Below are 18,907 nucleotides of genomic sequence, written 5' to 3'. Positions count from 1 at the left end.
TGCGATTCATAAGTATGTTTTATATAGCGTTTATTTTAAGGCCTTAGCCACATTTCGATTTCTTTCATTTCCTTGAAAAAAAATCACTTACACCTCTTCCCCCCTGAATATCTCATTCACATGTCCCTCTGACACAATTTTCTTCCCACTTCTGGACAAGGCATTCCTGCTTTATTCATTTTCCAAACATTTGCACTTGCCTTCCCAGTCCCTCTTGCACTTAGACTAAAAAGTCTATCCATGTCTTCAAAAATCAGCCCACAAGTCCCAGAAATTTAACAGCTAGTAGTCACAATCTAACACACACATATCCTTAACTCTCTGTCATACAAACCCCCAAAAGAGTCCAAGAAATATTCTGTATATTTCCTTGGAAATTGCCTCAGATGTCCTATAAATTTGTCTTTGACCATTTTCAATTCTGTATCACAATAAATACAAAAATAACCACTTTGTGTCTGCCCTATAGCAGGATTACTGCTGAAGGGCAGGTGTTCTGTGCAAAATCATGAATATAAACATGATTTTGCACTTCCGCCGTAGGGGACGTGGCAGCCGCTGGAGTGCCGCTTCTGCTGTGATTGGACACGGCAGAAGCCTATCAACAGGTGCTGGCCAATGAGTGATCGCCAGCACCCACTGATCATCGAGGAGAGTGACAGGAGACAGCTCTGCCTATGTAAACAAGGCAGAGTTATGTCCTGTCAGTGGCGATCTGCTAGATTTTCTTTCCCTGCTTTGCAGGGAAAGAAAATCTAGCAGATTGACTAGTAAAAACACCTAAACACAGTACACAAAACACATAGCTAAGCACACGGTTAACCCTTTGATCGCCCTAGATGTTTAACTCCTTCCCTGCCAGTGTTAATACAGTGGCAGTGTATATTTTCAGCACTGATCACTGTGTTAGTGTCACCGATTCCGCTTCATTGGCAAACTTCATTATATGCTTATTGGGATTTTTTTACCAAAAATATGCAGAATACATTTTGGCAAACAAACCCAGTGATGATCAAATACCACCAAAAAAAGCTCTATATGTGGGAAAAAAATTATATAAATTTAATTTATGTACAGCGTTGCATGACCGTGCAACTGTCAGTTAAAGAAATGCAGCGCAGTTTAGCAAAAAAATGGCCTTGTCAGGAAGGGGGTAAATCTGCCAGAGGTCAAGTGGATAATGTGCTGCACCCAAATAATATACATGCAAAATACAAAAACAATTTGAAATAATATATTAGCAGCTACCTCATAAATAATATACATGCAATGTCAATCAATAGAAAAGGAGAGCCTATTTGAACCTGTGCAAATATAAACACGTGAATATCATAACAATAAACAAAACATCCATCATACATAAAATGTAGTCCATAAAACATCTTCAAGTCCATTGTGAAACACCCAAAATGTAAATGAAGATCTCCTTGCCACCATTTTGCTGATAAACTGAAAATCAATCCAAAAATCTGAAAATACTGCAGCAGATCACGCAGCAATCGAAATTGATTGCCGGAGGTTACAGCATATTATTTCCACTTACTGACTGGCTGAAAGAGGTTAGAGCACACATTAACTGCTCACTGATTAGTTGCTAGAGGCTACAGCACATGATTTCTGCTTGCTGATTGGTTGCTAGAGGTTTCTGCAAAGCCTTACCACTCACCAATTGGTTGCTAGAGGTTACTGCACATCATTACTGGTCACTGGTTGGTTGCTAGAGGTTACTGCACATTATTACCACTCACTGATTTGTTGTTAGAGGTTACTGCACATCATTACTTCTATTATAACTACATTGCTATGTGAGATTATCTATACATCCTGTGGGTTTTTTAATGTCTGTTATTTATGCAATAATTGGATTGTTACCCTATGTATCTCCTGGATTGTGGCTTGAACTATATATAGTTTTGCTATATACCATCTGCGTCCAGGATCCAGTATGTCTACATTATACATTTGAACTATACCAGTTTTTCTTTTTTGCAACTTATTGTTGAAAAATATATTTGTATGTACTGTCTTCCAATACAATTTATACTGTATCAACTGTCATCCAAACATGCAAGAGAAACTTGGCAGTGCTGCAAATGTTTCTCAGTTAAATTATTCCTCTTTCATTTTGAACTTTGTACAAAGTGTTGCTGCAATTGTCAGGCTCGCCAAAATATCCTCTTTCAAATTCACTGCTATCATAACCTAGTATTAATATTTGGTATCATTTGTATATACTATTAGCTGTACCACTATCATTTTTTTTATCATACACTGTCATCTTGACACTTTTCAGAAGAAAATAAGCATTGAAAGTTAAGTAGGGGTTTGGTTTTTTTGTCCAGTTATACTTACCGGGCCAATGCAGCACCTGTCCCCCATCAACGCTAAGTGTGAGAACACAGCGATCATATAATTGCTGATCGCTGAGTTCTCACACCTGCTCTGAGCAGAGAATGGTGACCGACAGTCACTGCTGTCTGCTCTGCCCCCCACCGCGCTCAATGGAGTGCTGGGCTGTGGACAGGGAGGGAGCGGCTGCCTCAGGTACTTAGCACCTCACTGAGCGGCTTAGCCAGGTGCCACTCCAGACTCTGTGGTGGATACCGACTTTGAAGTCAGGATCTTTCTGCAGCCTGGACCGGCTGAGTGACAGCTGACAGAACGAACTGCACTTCTGTGAGCCACAGGGGAAGTACAGCCAAAAGAGATTTATCTGTATTTATCTGTCTCCTTTAACTCCACTTCATTCACTTTAATAGCATGATCACCCATTGGTTTAACTACATTTTCACTTTTGCTTAAAAAAAAACAAAAAAAACCACAGCACAACAAATATCGATTCAGTCTGGTTTTCTTAAATTTCTTTGCAGCTTTATTTATAAAAACTGTGTGAGAGCTTCTAACTGAACATGGATAACTGTGTACAAAATTTCAAGCAGTAGTACAGTTATTTTTGTAAGGATGAAATCAGCTCATACTTTTAATTAAAAAAAAAAAAAAAAAAAGCCCAAATTGGTACATCTGAAAAATGTAGATAATTAATTACCACTGGTAATAATAAATTATCTAGATACAGTGTACAGATGCAAAGCAAAATAAAAATGAATGAAAAGAGCCACCATTACTGAAATTCAATAAAGAAAAGCCAATGTAACCTCATAAAACTTAAGGTCTCCACTTAAGCTCCTGTAAGTCCATCCGTTGATTTCTGCAATGGGTGCTGGCTAGGAAGGAGTCCATCTATACTCCATACACATACTGCAGATATGCATAGAGAAATGTCCCAAACACCGCACACTTAGCAAAGCCATTTGTAAACAGGTGAAAGCAGCCTCGGCCAACTTCATCTATAGCCATGCTCCAATGCGTTTCACCCCACCCACAGGGCTTGGTCATGCAGGTCCTCCATGATTAAGCCCTGTGGGTGGGGTGAAACACGTTGGGGGCATAGCTATGGATGAAGTTGGATGGCTGAGGCTGCTTTCACCTGTTTACAAATGGCTTTGCTAGGTGTGCGGTGATTGGGACCTTTCTCTATGCATATTCAAAGAAAAGACAGACATATTATCTCATTTTGATTTTTTCTCAGGGGATTAAAAAAGCTGCTATTTAACTGTATTGGTGTACCATATAGGTAACAGGCACACAGAATTAACATAACTGAGAACAAAAGGGAAAACTTTAATCTCTTACCTACCCTTTGCGTAGAAGGTCAAACACTGAAAAAAGGAATAATTAAAATCTAGTTAATTTGATGCAATATAAACACCAATATATAAATGCCAAATAACAAATAATGATAAAAAAAATATATATAATAATAATAATATAATAAAGATATAATAATAATAATAACAAAATAATAAATAATAAAAAAGCCAAATAATAAATGCCAACAAAATATCAGTCAATTGCATTTTAAAGTTTATGTAAACCTTAACCGTGAACTTTATTGTTATTATGCTTCCTTTTGGTCTTGCTTTGCGTGCTGGGTTATTCTATATTCCTCCAAAATTTGTCAGTAAACCAATTCTAAACATAGAATTATACTATAAACTATATAAAAAGGGCAGCAAGTACTATATCTAGCTGAAGGCAAAGAAAGCAGGTTCTTCAAAGTAAACTCCAGATACGACTAAAAAATTTACAATTTCTGCTTACTGTGACTCATTGCTAGAAAGGTTGATGAGCAAGAAAGCTGACATTAATATATTCTGCGTTGAAGCTGAGAAATTTTGCAATGGAAAATTATTTTGACATCAAAAATTACCACATGCATATCCACAATAATACAAAACTGAGACAAAGCACCAGTTCAAATATGTGGCAAGATTATATGCAAAAAGAATTTTCAGCCATCTAGCCTGAAACTCCTTATCTATGTATTACTATTGTTAGGATTAGGTTCTTTTGAAATTTCCATCTCTATTAAATTGAAGCCCTGGATATAAATTAGTGTAGAAAAGTAAGAGTAAACAGGTTTTTCATCAACATATTGACATAACATTCATGATTTGTACAACTGAACAAGAGTGAGGCAGAAGGTGGTATAGTTTGGTTAGTTGGTGGTGATGGTAAATTTGCCAGCTTCACATTTTTATTTTTTGAAATACATTTTTCTAGGCTTTACTGACAGTCTCCCAGCTGCACCCATTCCAATGGTTATTTAATCATCCCATAGCATTTTCAAAGGTATGACTGGAGATCTAAGTCCAGCCAGAAGACTAAGACAAAAGGCTGTGCAGCTCCAGTGGGCTGTATAATGAAGATCCAGCAAAGTGAGAAAGACTAGTATAAGACTTGGAGGGAAATGCCTGGGGGAGAATACACTTGTTCAGTAGTTCAGCTTTTCCTTACATTAGTTTTTTTTTCTGTTTTTTTTTTTTTTTTTTAAGCATTTAACCTCCCCCAACTTCAATTTGATATACAACTGCACTGCAGGTGATAGTAGAAGACCCACTGCAAAAACCTTATTATCCCCTCAGATACAGAAAGCCTAATGTAAATAAAAAATAAATACATTCAAAAAATTTTTTGTACTTGCTGTAAAAGCTGTTACTTAGAGTTCTATAAAAAGGGGCACAGGAATTCAGCCACAGTCAGGTTATACTTCCACCCACAGGGAGCTTGGACACTGACACAAAGAAAAATTGTATACCAGCGCTGTGTAAAGCTTCCATAGATGCATCAAATTTCTTTCCTCCTTCCCCCATCAACACAGGCACATGGCTCCCTCTCGCGGAGCCATTGTGTTTTTCCGGAGGGGGGAGCGTCCCCTCCGGGAGAACACAGCAATTACAGCTAGTGGCTGAAATAGCCACTAGCAATAATCGCATGTAAAATCTGATAGGCTGGTTGTACCCAAGTTGATCAACTGATCAACTTGGATACATTCTTCCTGCCTATACATGGTTTGAATCTCGGCTACTCCCTGCTGAATTGTCCGTGATTCAAACTGTCTATGGCAGGCTTAGCCCCTCCTCTACTCCAAAAAAAGATTTTATGGTAAGTACAAAAACATTTTGTTTCTTGTCCGTTGAGTGACACAGGAATTCAGAGACAGTCAGGACAACAAAAGCAGCAAAACTGTTGGGTGGGCACATGTTTGAATATGAACCAACTGAGGTAAGCTCCCTGTAAGGTATGGGAAGCTGCTAATGACCACGGAAAGGCCAGAGGGAACAACTGGATTCTCAAGACCAGGATAGAGGAGATCACTGTAAGGGGGAAAATGATTTCATCCTGTGAAACAAGAGGCTGTTTATGAAAAACCCTCCAAAACAGGTAGAACATCATAACTACCTGATAAAGGGAGAAACAGACCCACAACATGATTTAATTAATGGAGAAGTATAGCCAGTTTATTCTACTCTGAAAAGATCATGACTAATTAGTTGGGATCCACCTCAATGCCTAGACCAGCAGCTGGCTCAGCCTCTCAGTGAGCTGCTGAGAGCCTGAGCCAATTGCTCCCACCCTCCATGGCCCAGTGCTCCAATGAGCGCTGAAGGGGCACAGTAGAGAGTTGGTGACTGGCAGTCACTAGCTCTCTGCAGCCTGAAGAATGAAAGAGGAGTGATCAGAAGGGTTTGATTGCTGAGTTCTCAGTCTTCGTGCCGATGAGGGACAGAATCGAAATTGGACTGAAGCTGCATTCACCTAGGTGAGTATGATTACTTGTTTTTTTTTTGTAATTCTGAGGTTCTCTTTTAAGATAAACAAAAAACCTCAGACAAAACCAGGTCTGCAAAAAAAGACCAGCTGGGCTGCACGGGAAGGTCCAAACCTTAAAATTCCCAACTCTTAGGATTAATTTCCTAATAAGAAGTAGGTTCCCCATAAGGAGTGTGAAGTGACCCCCAAGACAGGTAGAGCAATGAAAAAGTATAATTCCATGACTTCAGCCTATATGAGAGACACCCCTAGAAGGGTAGGCAGGGATCAAGGTATACCACAACCCAAGTTTGGCACCAGAAGTTATTGGAGGCCCAGAGGTGTCTCTGGGGCCTGAGAGAAGAAGTCAGGACCTGCCTAACTAACACACAGTTTGGTTATAGGCATCTTCTGATCCATACCAGCCCTTTGTCCATTGAGGAACAGGAAACTTAGCCTCAACGTTAAGGACATTCACCTGATTAAGCGCAGAACAAGTCAAGGCATCTTGAGGATACTACCTGGTCTATGTACACAATGTGGATATCATGCTCAGAGCCCTGGCTAGTAAAAATAGAGCTGTGAAGGACAAAGAATAAACTAGAGAGAAGGGAAGGATCCTGATAAAGGATTCCCCAAACACTCTACACATGCTTGATGAGGGGTAAACTCACTAACTGTTGAAGAAGGGTTCAGTGGCACACAGGGTGTAAAGGGATTAAAGAAGATGTAATCACCACATATTAAAAATCCTTATTAAATCCCTTTGGGACTAAGCCTTGGAGCACTTGGTCCTGTTTCAATATCTGCAGTCATTCCTGAGCTAGCATTGACAACAGCTTTCCCCCCTCCTTCCACCACCACTAACTTACCATGAGGCTCACAAGGAAAGGGCTAACAGTTACCATCACTGGCAGCAGGCATACACTGAAGTTTAGTGTTATTTTTTTTACAGCTTCATTCAAAACTGAAGCACTAGTAAATGATCACTAAAGGACTGTAAGAGCGATCTGTTATTGTGGTGTATGTTTGAAAGACGTTTACTAGATCACTCCACCCTGCAGTGCTGACTGATCATTTACCATTGGGAATGGACAGTCAGCGCTGGCAGGACTGTGTGATCTATCTGCAGTTGCCAGGAAACCTACACAGCCCCACAAGGCTGACTGTTCATTAACAATAGTAAATGATCAGTAAGTGCTGCAGGGCTGTGTGATCTATCTTCCAGCTTCTAATAAAGCAACCAGCAATAAATAGTCTTTTACTAGTGTACTGAATGATCAGTTAGTGCTGGCACGTTTTTGTTTTGTTTTTTTTTAAAGAAAGGGGGCAGTGGCTAGAGAGCTGGCTCTAACTCCCTCAGGGAATGTCCACAAATTGGACTTCAACCTGTGGTGCAGCTACACCCAGCACAAGCAGAAATAAAAAATGGTCTTTTAATACACAATAGGACCACAATTTAAAATGGGACCAAGTGCACAATGTTCTACTCTCCAGTGAACCTTGTAGGAGACCCTCTGGAGAAGAGGAAGGCGGAGGGGTACTATGTATCTCACGGGATTCAACAGTACCCATAGACAGAGGAATGCCCTGAGGAAGGAAATGTGTATCTGGATGACTTCAAAACTGGAGTCTCCACAGAGGCAAAAGGGCTCCCGGGATGCGGAGAACCAAAAGAAACTGGGGAAGTTGCTTTGTTTTGTGCAGCAGCAAAAGAGAGATAATGATGGGAAACTGAAGGTGTCTGAGACACAAGGTTAGCCTGTGGGCTAAAAGGGGTGTCCTTTGCACCCAGTTACCAAGAAGGCAAGCTACTCAAAAAAACCATCCATCCGGATGCATATTTGGCCTCACAGTTATGAATGTAGTGATGTACCTTCATGCAGAAGGCTTTTTAGAGGAGTTGACTGCCCCCTGGCTAGAGCTCTATGGGCTGAGTGTTAGATATGTTCTCCATGGACATCTGCATGACACACCTGTATGGACATCAGTCCTATGCAAGACACAATTTGAAGCACAAGTCTCCAGAAACAGGCCTATCCTGGTGGTGGGCTGATCCCTTTTGAGGAAATCCACCCATTCTTTCAGAGTTTGACAGATTAAATTCACTGCCAAAATGGGACGGATTGCAAGACCAGTAAACTCAAACTTAGGTTTAAGGAGAAGTTCTATCTGGTGGTCAATGAAACACAGAAGGTGAGCAAGCCCTCAACCAAGGCAATGGTTAAAGTGGGTCACTGGGGTATCCAGTGGAAATAGACCACTGATGTGCAAATTCCTCTTCAAAAGTAAAAATGTCAGACACCATTTCACATGGGGTATCAGGAACCTTCAGGGTGTTTCCAGTCCACATAGAGGAACAACAGGCTGATCCTCAAAATGCAGGCTACTATGTAGTACACCAACAAGGTCTGAAATACTCCCCTGTAAAATTGAGGTGACAGTGGGAGATTGTGGTGCTTCAAAAAACAGTCTCTTCAGAGAAACTGCTGGAATAGAAGTCTGAACCCTGAAAAGGCTCCGCAGCTAACAAAGAACACCCAGGCCTGGAAAGCACCACAATACAGATCCCAGTGCTTGAAGATCACATTGCAGGATAGCCCTACAAATCCAGTCTAAAGCTAAGTCGAATGCACGCTGATCTGGATAGCTGGTAAATAGTGTGCAGCTCAAGCATTGGTATATCAGGAAATCTTCACTGAAGGCTATCAAAAATAGTTAGGTTTTTTTTTTTATAATGTCCTCAGTTAGACACCTTTTTCTTCAGTTCTGATATAAAAATTCTGAGGAGGGGTTCTATGGGGGTGGCTTACAATTTTTCTGTTTAACAGTGTCCAAACCTGAAGACAGCAGTAAACCTGACAATCATATTTCCCGATCGCCTCAATGGAAAAAAAGAAGAGTATGAAGCAGTCTCCCATAACCACCAACTTTGGAAATCTTAATGCAATTGCAGAAAGATAGAAAGTCACACAGTACAGCTCAAGGAAGTGAACTCCTAATACCCTACTACAGACCTTGTTAGGGTTTCTTTGAATTCTGGGAGTAGGGAATGCACAGATTTCAGATTATGTTAAATTGAGTGAGTTTTCTGATTTTAGTACAGTAAACAGGTGCTAACCTGATAATAGTGGTAGTTAACTGCCTTAAATTGCTCTTCGAGAAAAGAATACAAAATTAGAAACAACAAGAAATGTATTCCTTACCCATGTATAAATTATCTTCAGCTGGATCATCCAGTACCTTTAAAAAAATGATTCAAAACAAAAACAAGTGTTTTAATCTGACTTTTCAAAATGAAGAAATATAGTTGCAAACAATGGGATTCATGCGAAAAAAAAAAAATTCTGGTTAATTAAAACAGTTATAATAATCTACCACATTTTTAGGCCTCATGTGCACAGGGCATTTTTGCAGCCACTTTTAGGGGCGTTAGGTGTTTTTTTTACTGCTTCCAAATGGCCTATCCTATGTGTCAATGCACACAGACTTTTAGAAGCTTTTAGTAGCGTTTACCAGCAGGAAGCGTTTACCAGCCAGTGCGTCCAGGAGCAGTAGAGTTTTGGCAGAATAAAAAGCTTGATGCGGCTAAACGCTAAGTGTGTTTAGCGCTTGAGCGTTAATTTCAGTGGCCAGAATAAATTATCATTGTGGCCAATTAAATGAACTAACGCCCAAGCACTTGACCACTTGTAAACACGCCTAAACGTTTGTAAAAGCGTTAGATACTTTTACAAGCGTCAGGCATTTATTCTAAAAAAATGCTTCTGCCAGGAGAACAGCTTCTAGGTGTTTTTTTTTTTTTTTTTTTTAACGTACTGTATGCATGAGGCCGTATTCATCCTTACTAAGTGCCCCTCTCTCAGATCTGTTGTGTTAGATTGTGTTAGATAGGGCAAAGGCTGTTACACTTTGAAGAATCATGCTATATTGACATCGATAGTCCCTACAGTATGCTACTCTACAGCTAGATGTATTCACAAGCCTGACTACCATAGTGTACTGGACGCCGTATATCAGAATGGCATCTCGTACATTGATACAGGAGCAGGCTGGATGGCACAACAAAGAAACCAGGAAACACCCTGTGGTTTCTTTGCCAGGACAATTCAGGAAGCTAAGACTGCTGGCAGGATCATCAGGTAATTTATGCTTACTGACTAAGAATAGGACTAAAGGGCATTAGTGGCAGACTTTATATTAGTAAGTGAAAATAATAAATGGCTAATGTTAATTTAGGTTTGCAGACATGTTATTCAATGAGAGAACAGTGCAAATGTCTTCGATAATTAAAAACATTTTTTTCTTAGGTTACAATTTCATGTCTTCTGGATTAAAGTGTCAGTAAGAGTGCATTTTAGTGTTCCAAATGTTCCCTTTTCAAAGAGTAAAGCAATAAGATATATAAAAGGCCTTCAACAACTGTCCCTCCAGAGGATTTACCCCCCTTCCTGACCAGGACATTTTTTGTGATACAGCGCTACGTTACTTCAACTGAAAATTGCGCAGTCATGCAACTCTGCACCCAAATGAAATTTATGTCCTTTTTTCCCACAAATAGAGCTTTTTCTTTTGGTGGTGTTTGATTGCCTGTGTATTTATTTTTTGTGTTATAAACAAAAAAAGACCAACAATTTTGAAAAAACCCTGTATTTTTTACTGTTTGCCATTAAACATGCCCAGTAAAAAAATCAAAATTTCATCATAAATTTGGGCCAAAATATATTCTGCTTCATGTCTTGTAAATTAATTGGTTTACGTGAAAGTTATAGCATTTACAGATGGCAGTATATATATATACTGGAATTTTTTTTTATTTTTTTACTAGGTAATGGCAGCAATCAGCGACTTATAGCGGGACTGTGGCGGGCATTCTGACACTGGGGGGGAACTGACTTTGTGTTACTGACACCCCCAGTGACACCAATACAGTGATCAATGCTAATAAAAAGCATTGACACTGTACTAATGGCACTGGGCAGGAAGGGGTTAACATGTGGGGAGATAAAAGGATTAACTGTGTGCTGTTTTACTATATGGGCTGTGTGTCTGTTTCACTGCTATGAAGAGCCATACAAAGCAGTGTGCAGGACAGGAGAGAGACCTGTATTGTTTACATACAGTTCTCTCCCCTTCGAAAATCCAAGGAGATCTCCAGGTGCTGGCGGGAAATCAAAAGACGGTACTCGGTGATTGACAGCTGAGGTTGCGAAGGGCAGCACAGGTAGGGCGCACACCCCCTATCTGGAATGGCAAAATCATGTATATATACGTGATCCTGCGCACCCCTGCCACCCTGTAGCAGTATTTCTGCTATAGGGCGGCACAGAAATAGTTAAAAAAGAAAAATGTGAGATCCTTGTAGCAATGTAACCCAGCGAAAAAAATAAATAAAACAAACAAGTGCTAATGATGAATAACATTGTATCAGTTAATTGCTTTGGTCCAACCTAGAGACTTAACAGCTGTGTAGAGGAAATATACTGCAACTGGACAAGGGACAATCATAATAAATGGTGAGGTTGGAGAAAAGTTATTGGTATTAGAACTGTTTTTGTAGTAGGCAGGTGTGAAAAATGTCAGTACAGGTTAAGAACCAGCAATGCATTGGTGGGCTACAGAAATGAAAACTACATCAAACTGAATGCCCTTTGAAACCAGAACATATCTAACACACACACACACACACACACACACACACACACACACACACACACACACACACATATATATAGTCTGAAGAAGTCTTCACAGAAGTGGTCTTCACAGTGGAATTAAAGCCACACAACCAAATATCTGTAGTAGGTTTTCTGAACTAAAGAGCCAAAATCTAGAATTTTTGTCTTCACCAGAAGACAATTTGACAGTCTGGCAAAAAAACACATGTATTCTTCATAGGTTTGGAGCAGAATTTGGAATTGGTGATCTGATCAAACTTCATGGCCTCCTCACAGCTGAAAAATACAGGCAGGTCATCATCATGAAGTAACATCATTAAGTGTTTCATTGGATTCAACTTCATTCTGCAGCAGGGAAATGACCCAGAAAACAAGACCAAAACCATACACTTGACACACTAGGATGAAATCACTAGTTGTAAAACACTCATGGGGATCTCAAGAAAGCCAAGGGTCAAGGCTTAAAAGATCAATGCAAGCTTTGTGTCAAATATTCCAAGAGCAATACTCAATAATAAGAAAGAGCATAAAACCAAAATGCACTGAATAGTGCAGATCAATGAATGTTATAACGAAAAAAAAAAATCATAATACTGAGCTTTCATAAAATGAAACTTGAAAGTAGGCATGTAGAAAAAATATTTTTGCGGATACATATCCCTGCATAAACCGCAATTAAGCTGGCAAGTGTATGAGAGCAAGCAAAACTTGATTTTGTCGTTGCAATTAGTGGCAGCTACATAATTGCTCTCCTTAGCAATTTTGTTACTCCGAAAAAATGAATTGCAGTCAATGAAAATGAAGAGTTGCCTAAATTCCAAGTGATCTGTATCTCATATGTTTAATTTTTGAGCTTGGGATTTGCCAGTAGTTACTCATGTTATCCAGTGCGGCTTCTTATGATAATGGAACACTAGTGACATGGAGCAGAACGAGCAAGGTAAGTAATGGGGAAAAGATTAGCTGCAGGGAGACCACAGGCAATACTAGTGACTAGTTACAGTGAGGAACAGAAGTATTTGAACACCCTGCGATTTTGCAAGTTCTCCCACTTAGAAATCATGGAGGGGTCTGAAATTCACATTGTAGGTGCATTCCCACTCTGAGAGACAGAATTAAAAAAAAAAAAAAGAATTCAGCAAATCACATTGTATGATTTTTAAAGAATTTATTTGTCTTGCACTACTGAACATAAGTATTTGATCACCTAAGAAACAGCAAGAATTCTGGCTCTCAAAGACCTGTTACTGTGCCTTTAAAAAGTCCCCCTCTACTCCACTCATTAATCTAACTTAGTAGCACCTGTCCGAGCTCTTTAGAGACACCTGTCCACCCCACAGTCAGTCAGATGCCAACTACTACCATGGGCAAGACCAAAGAGCTGTCAAAAGACACCAGAGACAAAATTGTGGACCTCCACAAGGCTGGAAAGGGCTACGGGGCAATTGCCAAGCAGCTTGGTGAAAATAGATCAACTGTTAGAGCAATTGTTAGAAAATGGAAGAGGCTAAAGACAACTGTCAGTCTCTCTCGGACTGGGGCTCCATGCAAGATCTCACCTGGTGGGGTATCACTGATAAGAAAGGTGAGGAATCATCCCAGAACTACAAGGGAGGAGCTGGTCAATGACATGAAGAGAGCTGGGACCACAGTTTCAAAGGTCACGGTCGGTAGAACACTACGCCATCATGGTTTCAAATCATGCATTGCACGGAAGGTTACCCTGCTCAAGTCATCACATGTCCAGGCCCGTCTGAAGTTTGACAATGACCATCTGGATGATCCAGAGGAGGCATGGGAGAAAGTCATATGGTCAGATGAGACCAAAGTAGAACTTTTTGGTCTAAACTTCACTAGTCGTGTTTGGAGGAAAAAGAAGGATGAGTTGCATCCCAAGAACACAATCCCTACTGTGAAGCATGGGGGTGGTAACATCATGCTTTGGGGGTGCTTTTCTGCGAAGGGGACAGGACAACTGCACTGTATTAAGGAGAGGATGAATGGGGCCATTTATTGTGAGATTTTGAACAACCTCTTTCCCTCAGTCAGAGCATTGAAGATGGGTTGTGGCTGGGTCTTCCAACATGACAACGACCGGAAGCACACAGCCAGGATAACCAAGGAGTGGTTCCGTAAGAAGCATATCAAGGTTCTGGAGTGGCCTAGCCAGTCTCCAGACCTAAATCCAATAGAAAATCTTTGGAGGGAGCTGAAACTCCGTGTTGCTCAGCGACAGCCCCGAAACCTGACAGATCTAGAGGAGATCTGTATGGAGGAGTGGGCCAAAATCCCTGTTGCAGTGTGTGCAAACCTGGTCAAGAACTACAGGAAACGTTTGACCTCTGTAATTGCAAACAAAGGCTTCTGTACCAAATATTAACACTGATTTTCTCAGGTGTTCAAATACTTATGTTCAGCAGTGCAAGACAAATAAATTCTTTAAAAATCATGCAATGTGATTTCCTGAATTTTTTTTTTTAATTCTGTCTCTCAGAGTGGGAATGCACCTACAATGTGAATTTCAGACCGCTCCATGATTTCTAAGTCGGAAAACTTGCAAAAATCGCAGGGTGTTCAAATACTTCTGTTCCTCACTGTATTTTACTCTGCTTTTTTTTGGGGGGGGGCAATTTCAAGAGTTTAGTTCTCGTTTAAAAATGAAGCCCAAACAGTATGCAAAAGACAAGTAAGGACTTTGATTAAGCCTTGAAGCCTAACTTGCATTTATTTTTCAACAGTTTGATCCCAAAATTAATACAAAGGGTACCTATCTTCTAGTTGAAACTAAACTGCAATGGAGGCCTCCGGTGAGTAAAGTACTTTCCCAAATGTGGGAACAGTTATGCAGATTCTTGATTCTCAGTGAATTCCTCAAGCCCATACTAGGGTGCTTCACTCCTAGTTACCTTGGTTATTCAGACAGTATAACATTCATGCAGGTTCTTGGTAAAAAATACTGAGCCTATATTCTATGTGTGGATGAAGGCGCTAATATATAAAATGATGCACTGACCAAACTACCTGGAGCATACAAAATCTGAGCATAACAAGGGTAAAGCAATAACACCGATAGCCTATTCAAACCCACCTCAATCAGTCTGACGATATTAATATGATCCAGCTTCTTCAGAATGGCAATTTCTTGATAAACCCTATCCAGTGGAGCCATTGGTTTAGCCTGATCACCAGATGCAGTTTTTGATCCTCTAGGAGGAGGGCGACCTACAAAGACAGCATCATTAAAATATTAAGCACAAACGGAAGTAGTAATTAATAAAAAAAAATATAAGGCATTTGAATGCTGTTCAGCACTATATCACTGTTGTAATATGATGTTTCTGAACAACAAAATCATTGTACAGCCTGTGCACAGGTATAATATATAATAAAAATACTCAATTTCAAATAGCTTAAAATTTTGGCTAGGGAAAAAACTAACTAAGCAATCATGTTTAAAGGACAACTATCATGAAGATTTTTTTTTTTTTTAAACACATACTAGCAAAAATGTGCTCAGTCCAAAATGGGTACATTTTGGAAAATAAACACATTATTAACAATTAATTAAAAGTAAGAAGCCTGTGATAGTGGCGAGTCGCATTGTGGGGAGTGTGGAGCAGTGACAGCAGGGACTGTAGTGGAGTTAGTGAACGTGAGGCTCTGGATATGCATCAGCAGAAAATGTGGATTGGCAAAAGCAGTACTGTAGAAGGACATCAGCAAGGACTGTAGAGCAGCACTGTGTAGAGTGGAATCAGCAGGGATCGTGGAGTGGTGTTCTGAGGAATATGGAGCAGTGAAATCAGAGTGTTATTGTGTGGAGTGTGCAGGGACGAGCTTGAGGAGTGTGGAGCAGCAATGTCTGCATCTGTAGAGAGGCATTAGCTGGAAATGTCGCATCAGCGGAGTGGTGAAGGTGGGCACTATGGAGCAACAACATCAATACTATAGGAACAATAGGATGTTCAACAAACACATCTAAGCAGTGTTAAATCAGGTGAACTATAAAGAAAATTAAAAGAGGTTTCTTTATCTTACATTATGTATCAGTTTCCAAATCATGCAACAAGCATGGTAGATACTACTGTAAAAAGGACGGTGCTGTAACCAAACCATAAAAAAAAAGTTTTTTTTTGCTATAAGAATGAAACTGTAAGGAGGAGCTTATTGCTGCTTTTATTGGATTCTAAAGATACTTTCTTGCAGTGAGAAACCATGAAAGGGTATGACAGTAACATAGCACTGGTAGATCGGATAAGGGGAGAGTAAGATGTTCCACAGTAGTTGAGGCTTTTTTTTTTCTTTTTTCTTTAGTTTTTTTAACAAAAGATCCACCATTAATAGTCATATCCCTTGAAAGAGGTACATTAAAACTGAATAAATATTGCTTAGATATCTATGATGAACATGGATATTAATTTGTAATTATATTTGTGATAGTTGTCCTTTACAGCCAAACTCCAGGCAGACAAAAAAAAAAATTGTACTTATGTATGCAGTACACATTAACCGCTTCCCGACTGCCCTATAGCAGATGTACTGCTACAGGACGGCAGGGGTGCCAAAATCACGTATATATATGCAAATTTGCATTTCCGCCATTTGCAGCCACGGTTGTCAATCACCGGGTCCCAGCTGACGATTACTAGCCGGCGCCCGGTGATTCATGAGCATCTCCAACGGGGAGGAGAACAGTTTGTAAACAAAACAGTTCTCCTCCCTGTCAGCCCGTGCACACTGCTTTGGATGGCTGTGCACAGCACAGCCATCCAAAGCAGTGTGCTTACAGTGAAGCACACAGACATAGCCCACAGTAAAACAGCATACAGTTAACCCTTTGATCACCCCACGTTAATCCCTTCCTGCCCAGCGCCATTAGTATAGTGTCAGAATGCCCGCCACAGTCCCGCTATAATTTGGTGATTGCCGCCATTACTAGTAAAAATAAAAATACCAGTATATATTACGCCATTTGTAGACGCAATAACTTTCATGAAAACCAAATAATTTACACGTATTGGGATTTTTTTTTAGCAAAGACATGTAGCAGAATACAGTTTGCCCTAAATTTTTGAGGAAATTTGATTTTTTTTTTTTACTGGACATGTTTAATAGCAAAAATTTAAAAATATTGTTTTTTTTTCTCAAAATTGCCAGTCTTTTTTTTATATCATAAAAAATAAAAAAAGAACAGGCAATCAAATACCACTGAAAGGAAGCTCTATTCGTGGGAAATAAAGGACATCAATTTCATTTGGGTGCAGCGTTGCATGACCATGCAATTGTCAGCGTAACGCAGTGCCGTAACGCAAAAAATGGCCTGGTCAGGAAGGGGGGTACATCCTCAGGAGGGCAAGTGGTTAATGAAATGTTTTTGGAAATATAACATGGTTAACAGATCGTACCTAAATTTTACTTGGTATCACCTCCTTCTAGGTGTACAGCAACAGTTTACAGCAGTATTAAACCCAAAATAAAACATTATATTAAAGCTTACCAACTCTTAGATGAGATAGCTGCATTAGTTTACTTTTTTAGGCTTTCTTTTGTTTATTTTCATTTGGTGATCCAGCCAATAACTTTTTCAACAGAGCAAGCTCTCCTACAAATGTAGCAGTTATAGTGTTGGGACAAACCATTTACCACTGACAGGGGTGCTTACAATGATCAGCTTTTATTTATTCATGTAAAACCTTTATCTCCAAAGCATATGGCTTATGTACAGAGGAGTTTGACTTCAATTTTTTAGTGTATCAAAATCTGCTAGTACATTTAACACTCCCCGCCCTTCCAAACTGACAATGCTGCCTATTCAAAGGTGTCCCTGTGCTCATTCATCCAAAGTGGGAGCACTGTAATACAGTAGGTGTGTTACTGGCCAGATCACCAGGTGAAAACAGAGGGGGAAAAGCCTCTAGAAAGAAAACTAATGCAGCCACCACACCAATGATTAAACAGTAATATGGTAAAATAAGTGAGTGCTACAACAATCATAAGCAGCCAATGCACCAAAGGTAAACCAAAAACCTCCAGAATAATCAAGGAAATAAACAAAAAGGTGCGGCACAATAATAGCTAAAATCCAATACAAATCCAATAAAATAGCGTACATATACCTTAAATGTGGATATAAAGTGACAAACGTGCACAATACAAGGTATAAGTGGTAAAGGTGAGCACTGTAAATTTGCTAAGTGTTCATGATCATACACAGTTCTATATATATAGTTCATAAAGTGCTATGGAGGTGATGATCCATCTGAGAAGGCCTCAGACCAGTGCACTTTACAACATTCTGGTGATGTGCCGTGAAATTGTTAGGAATACGCACTCACCAGATGCGCAACCTTTATGCGCATATATGTATACGTGAAGCTCAGGGATGTCTGCTGGAAACCTCCTTTTGAACCAGGTCAGCCTGGTCTGGTCACAAACCGTTATGGATCCCCTTCCCCTGGGCAGCTTGCAGCACCTAAGGCCTCTCTCCAGGCTGGGCTCTGTACAGGTATCCGCTCACAAGGAGTTTAGGGATTTTGGTGGAAGACTCTCGAACTTCCAGCTCCAACTTCCTGTGACCAGTAGATGGAGAACCCCTAGCATGGCTTTACACTGTCCATATTTGTGAGGTGGTGTTGGCAGCTCTGACAGATAAAGCAAGCCTGCCAAATAATTTGTAGTTTGGGCCACCAAATTCTAAGATTTACATACTTCTCCCACACTGCATAGTCCTGACTGGCAGAGCAGGAGTCCTGATCTTCCTCTCCTGTAATTATGTCAAACCTCGCAGACACTTTTCAGCGCGCTTAGATTGGATTTGTATTGGATTTTACCACACCAATGATTGGTAAGCTGCAATATATTACATTTTTGGGTTTAATACTGCTTTAAGGGAGTGATGAGCAAATCATGTATAATATATGTGCTGACTAGAAGAATACTGACAGGAGGAGAGAGCAATGTGAGCAGTGGGGTGAACTGCTGCAATTCCTTAACTATGCTCACACACTGGGGGTAGGAAACTGACCTAGCGGTTTCTTTTTTTATTGAAATCTTCCATAAAGAATACAGAGACTGTG

The 18,907-nt window shown here is 40.0% G+C and overlaps 1 protein-coding gene across 8 annotated transcripts in view; it reads right to left on the bottom strand.

Moving 5' to 3' along the window:
- CAMKK1 (calcium/calmodulin dependent protein kinase kinase 1) overlaps positions 1–18,907 on the bottom strand; it is a 323,389-nt gene that overhangs the window by 137,019 nt on the left and 167,463 nt on the right. For all 8 annotated transcript variants that reach the window (XR_016312890.1, XM_089678491.1, XM_089678497.1 and 5 more), the window contains 3 exons: positions 14,920–15,053; positions 9,360–9,396; positions 3,698–3,719 (listed from right to left, as the gene is read on the bottom strand). Coding sequence is in view for 7 of the 8 variants with exons in the window: in XM_089678491.1 (XP_089534617.1) it covers positions 3,698–3,719; positions 9,360–9,396; positions 14,920–15,053 (193 nt within the window). In the remaining variant the exon portion in view is untranslated. The remainder of the gene's footprint in view (positions 1–3,697; positions 3,720–9,359; positions 9,397–14,919; positions 15,054–18,907) is intronic.

This window comes from Staurois parvus, unplaced genomic scaffold, assembly GCF_062004578.1.
Source record: "Staurois parvus isolate SC_StPar_1 unplaced genomic scaffold, SC_StPar_1.0 ptg000206l, whole genome shotgun sequence".
Taxonomy (NCBI): domain Eukaryota; kingdom Metazoa; phylum Chordata; class Amphibia; order Anura; family Ranidae; genus Staurois; species Staurois parvus.
This window is presented reverse-complemented; position numbering and strand designations above follow the sequence as displayed.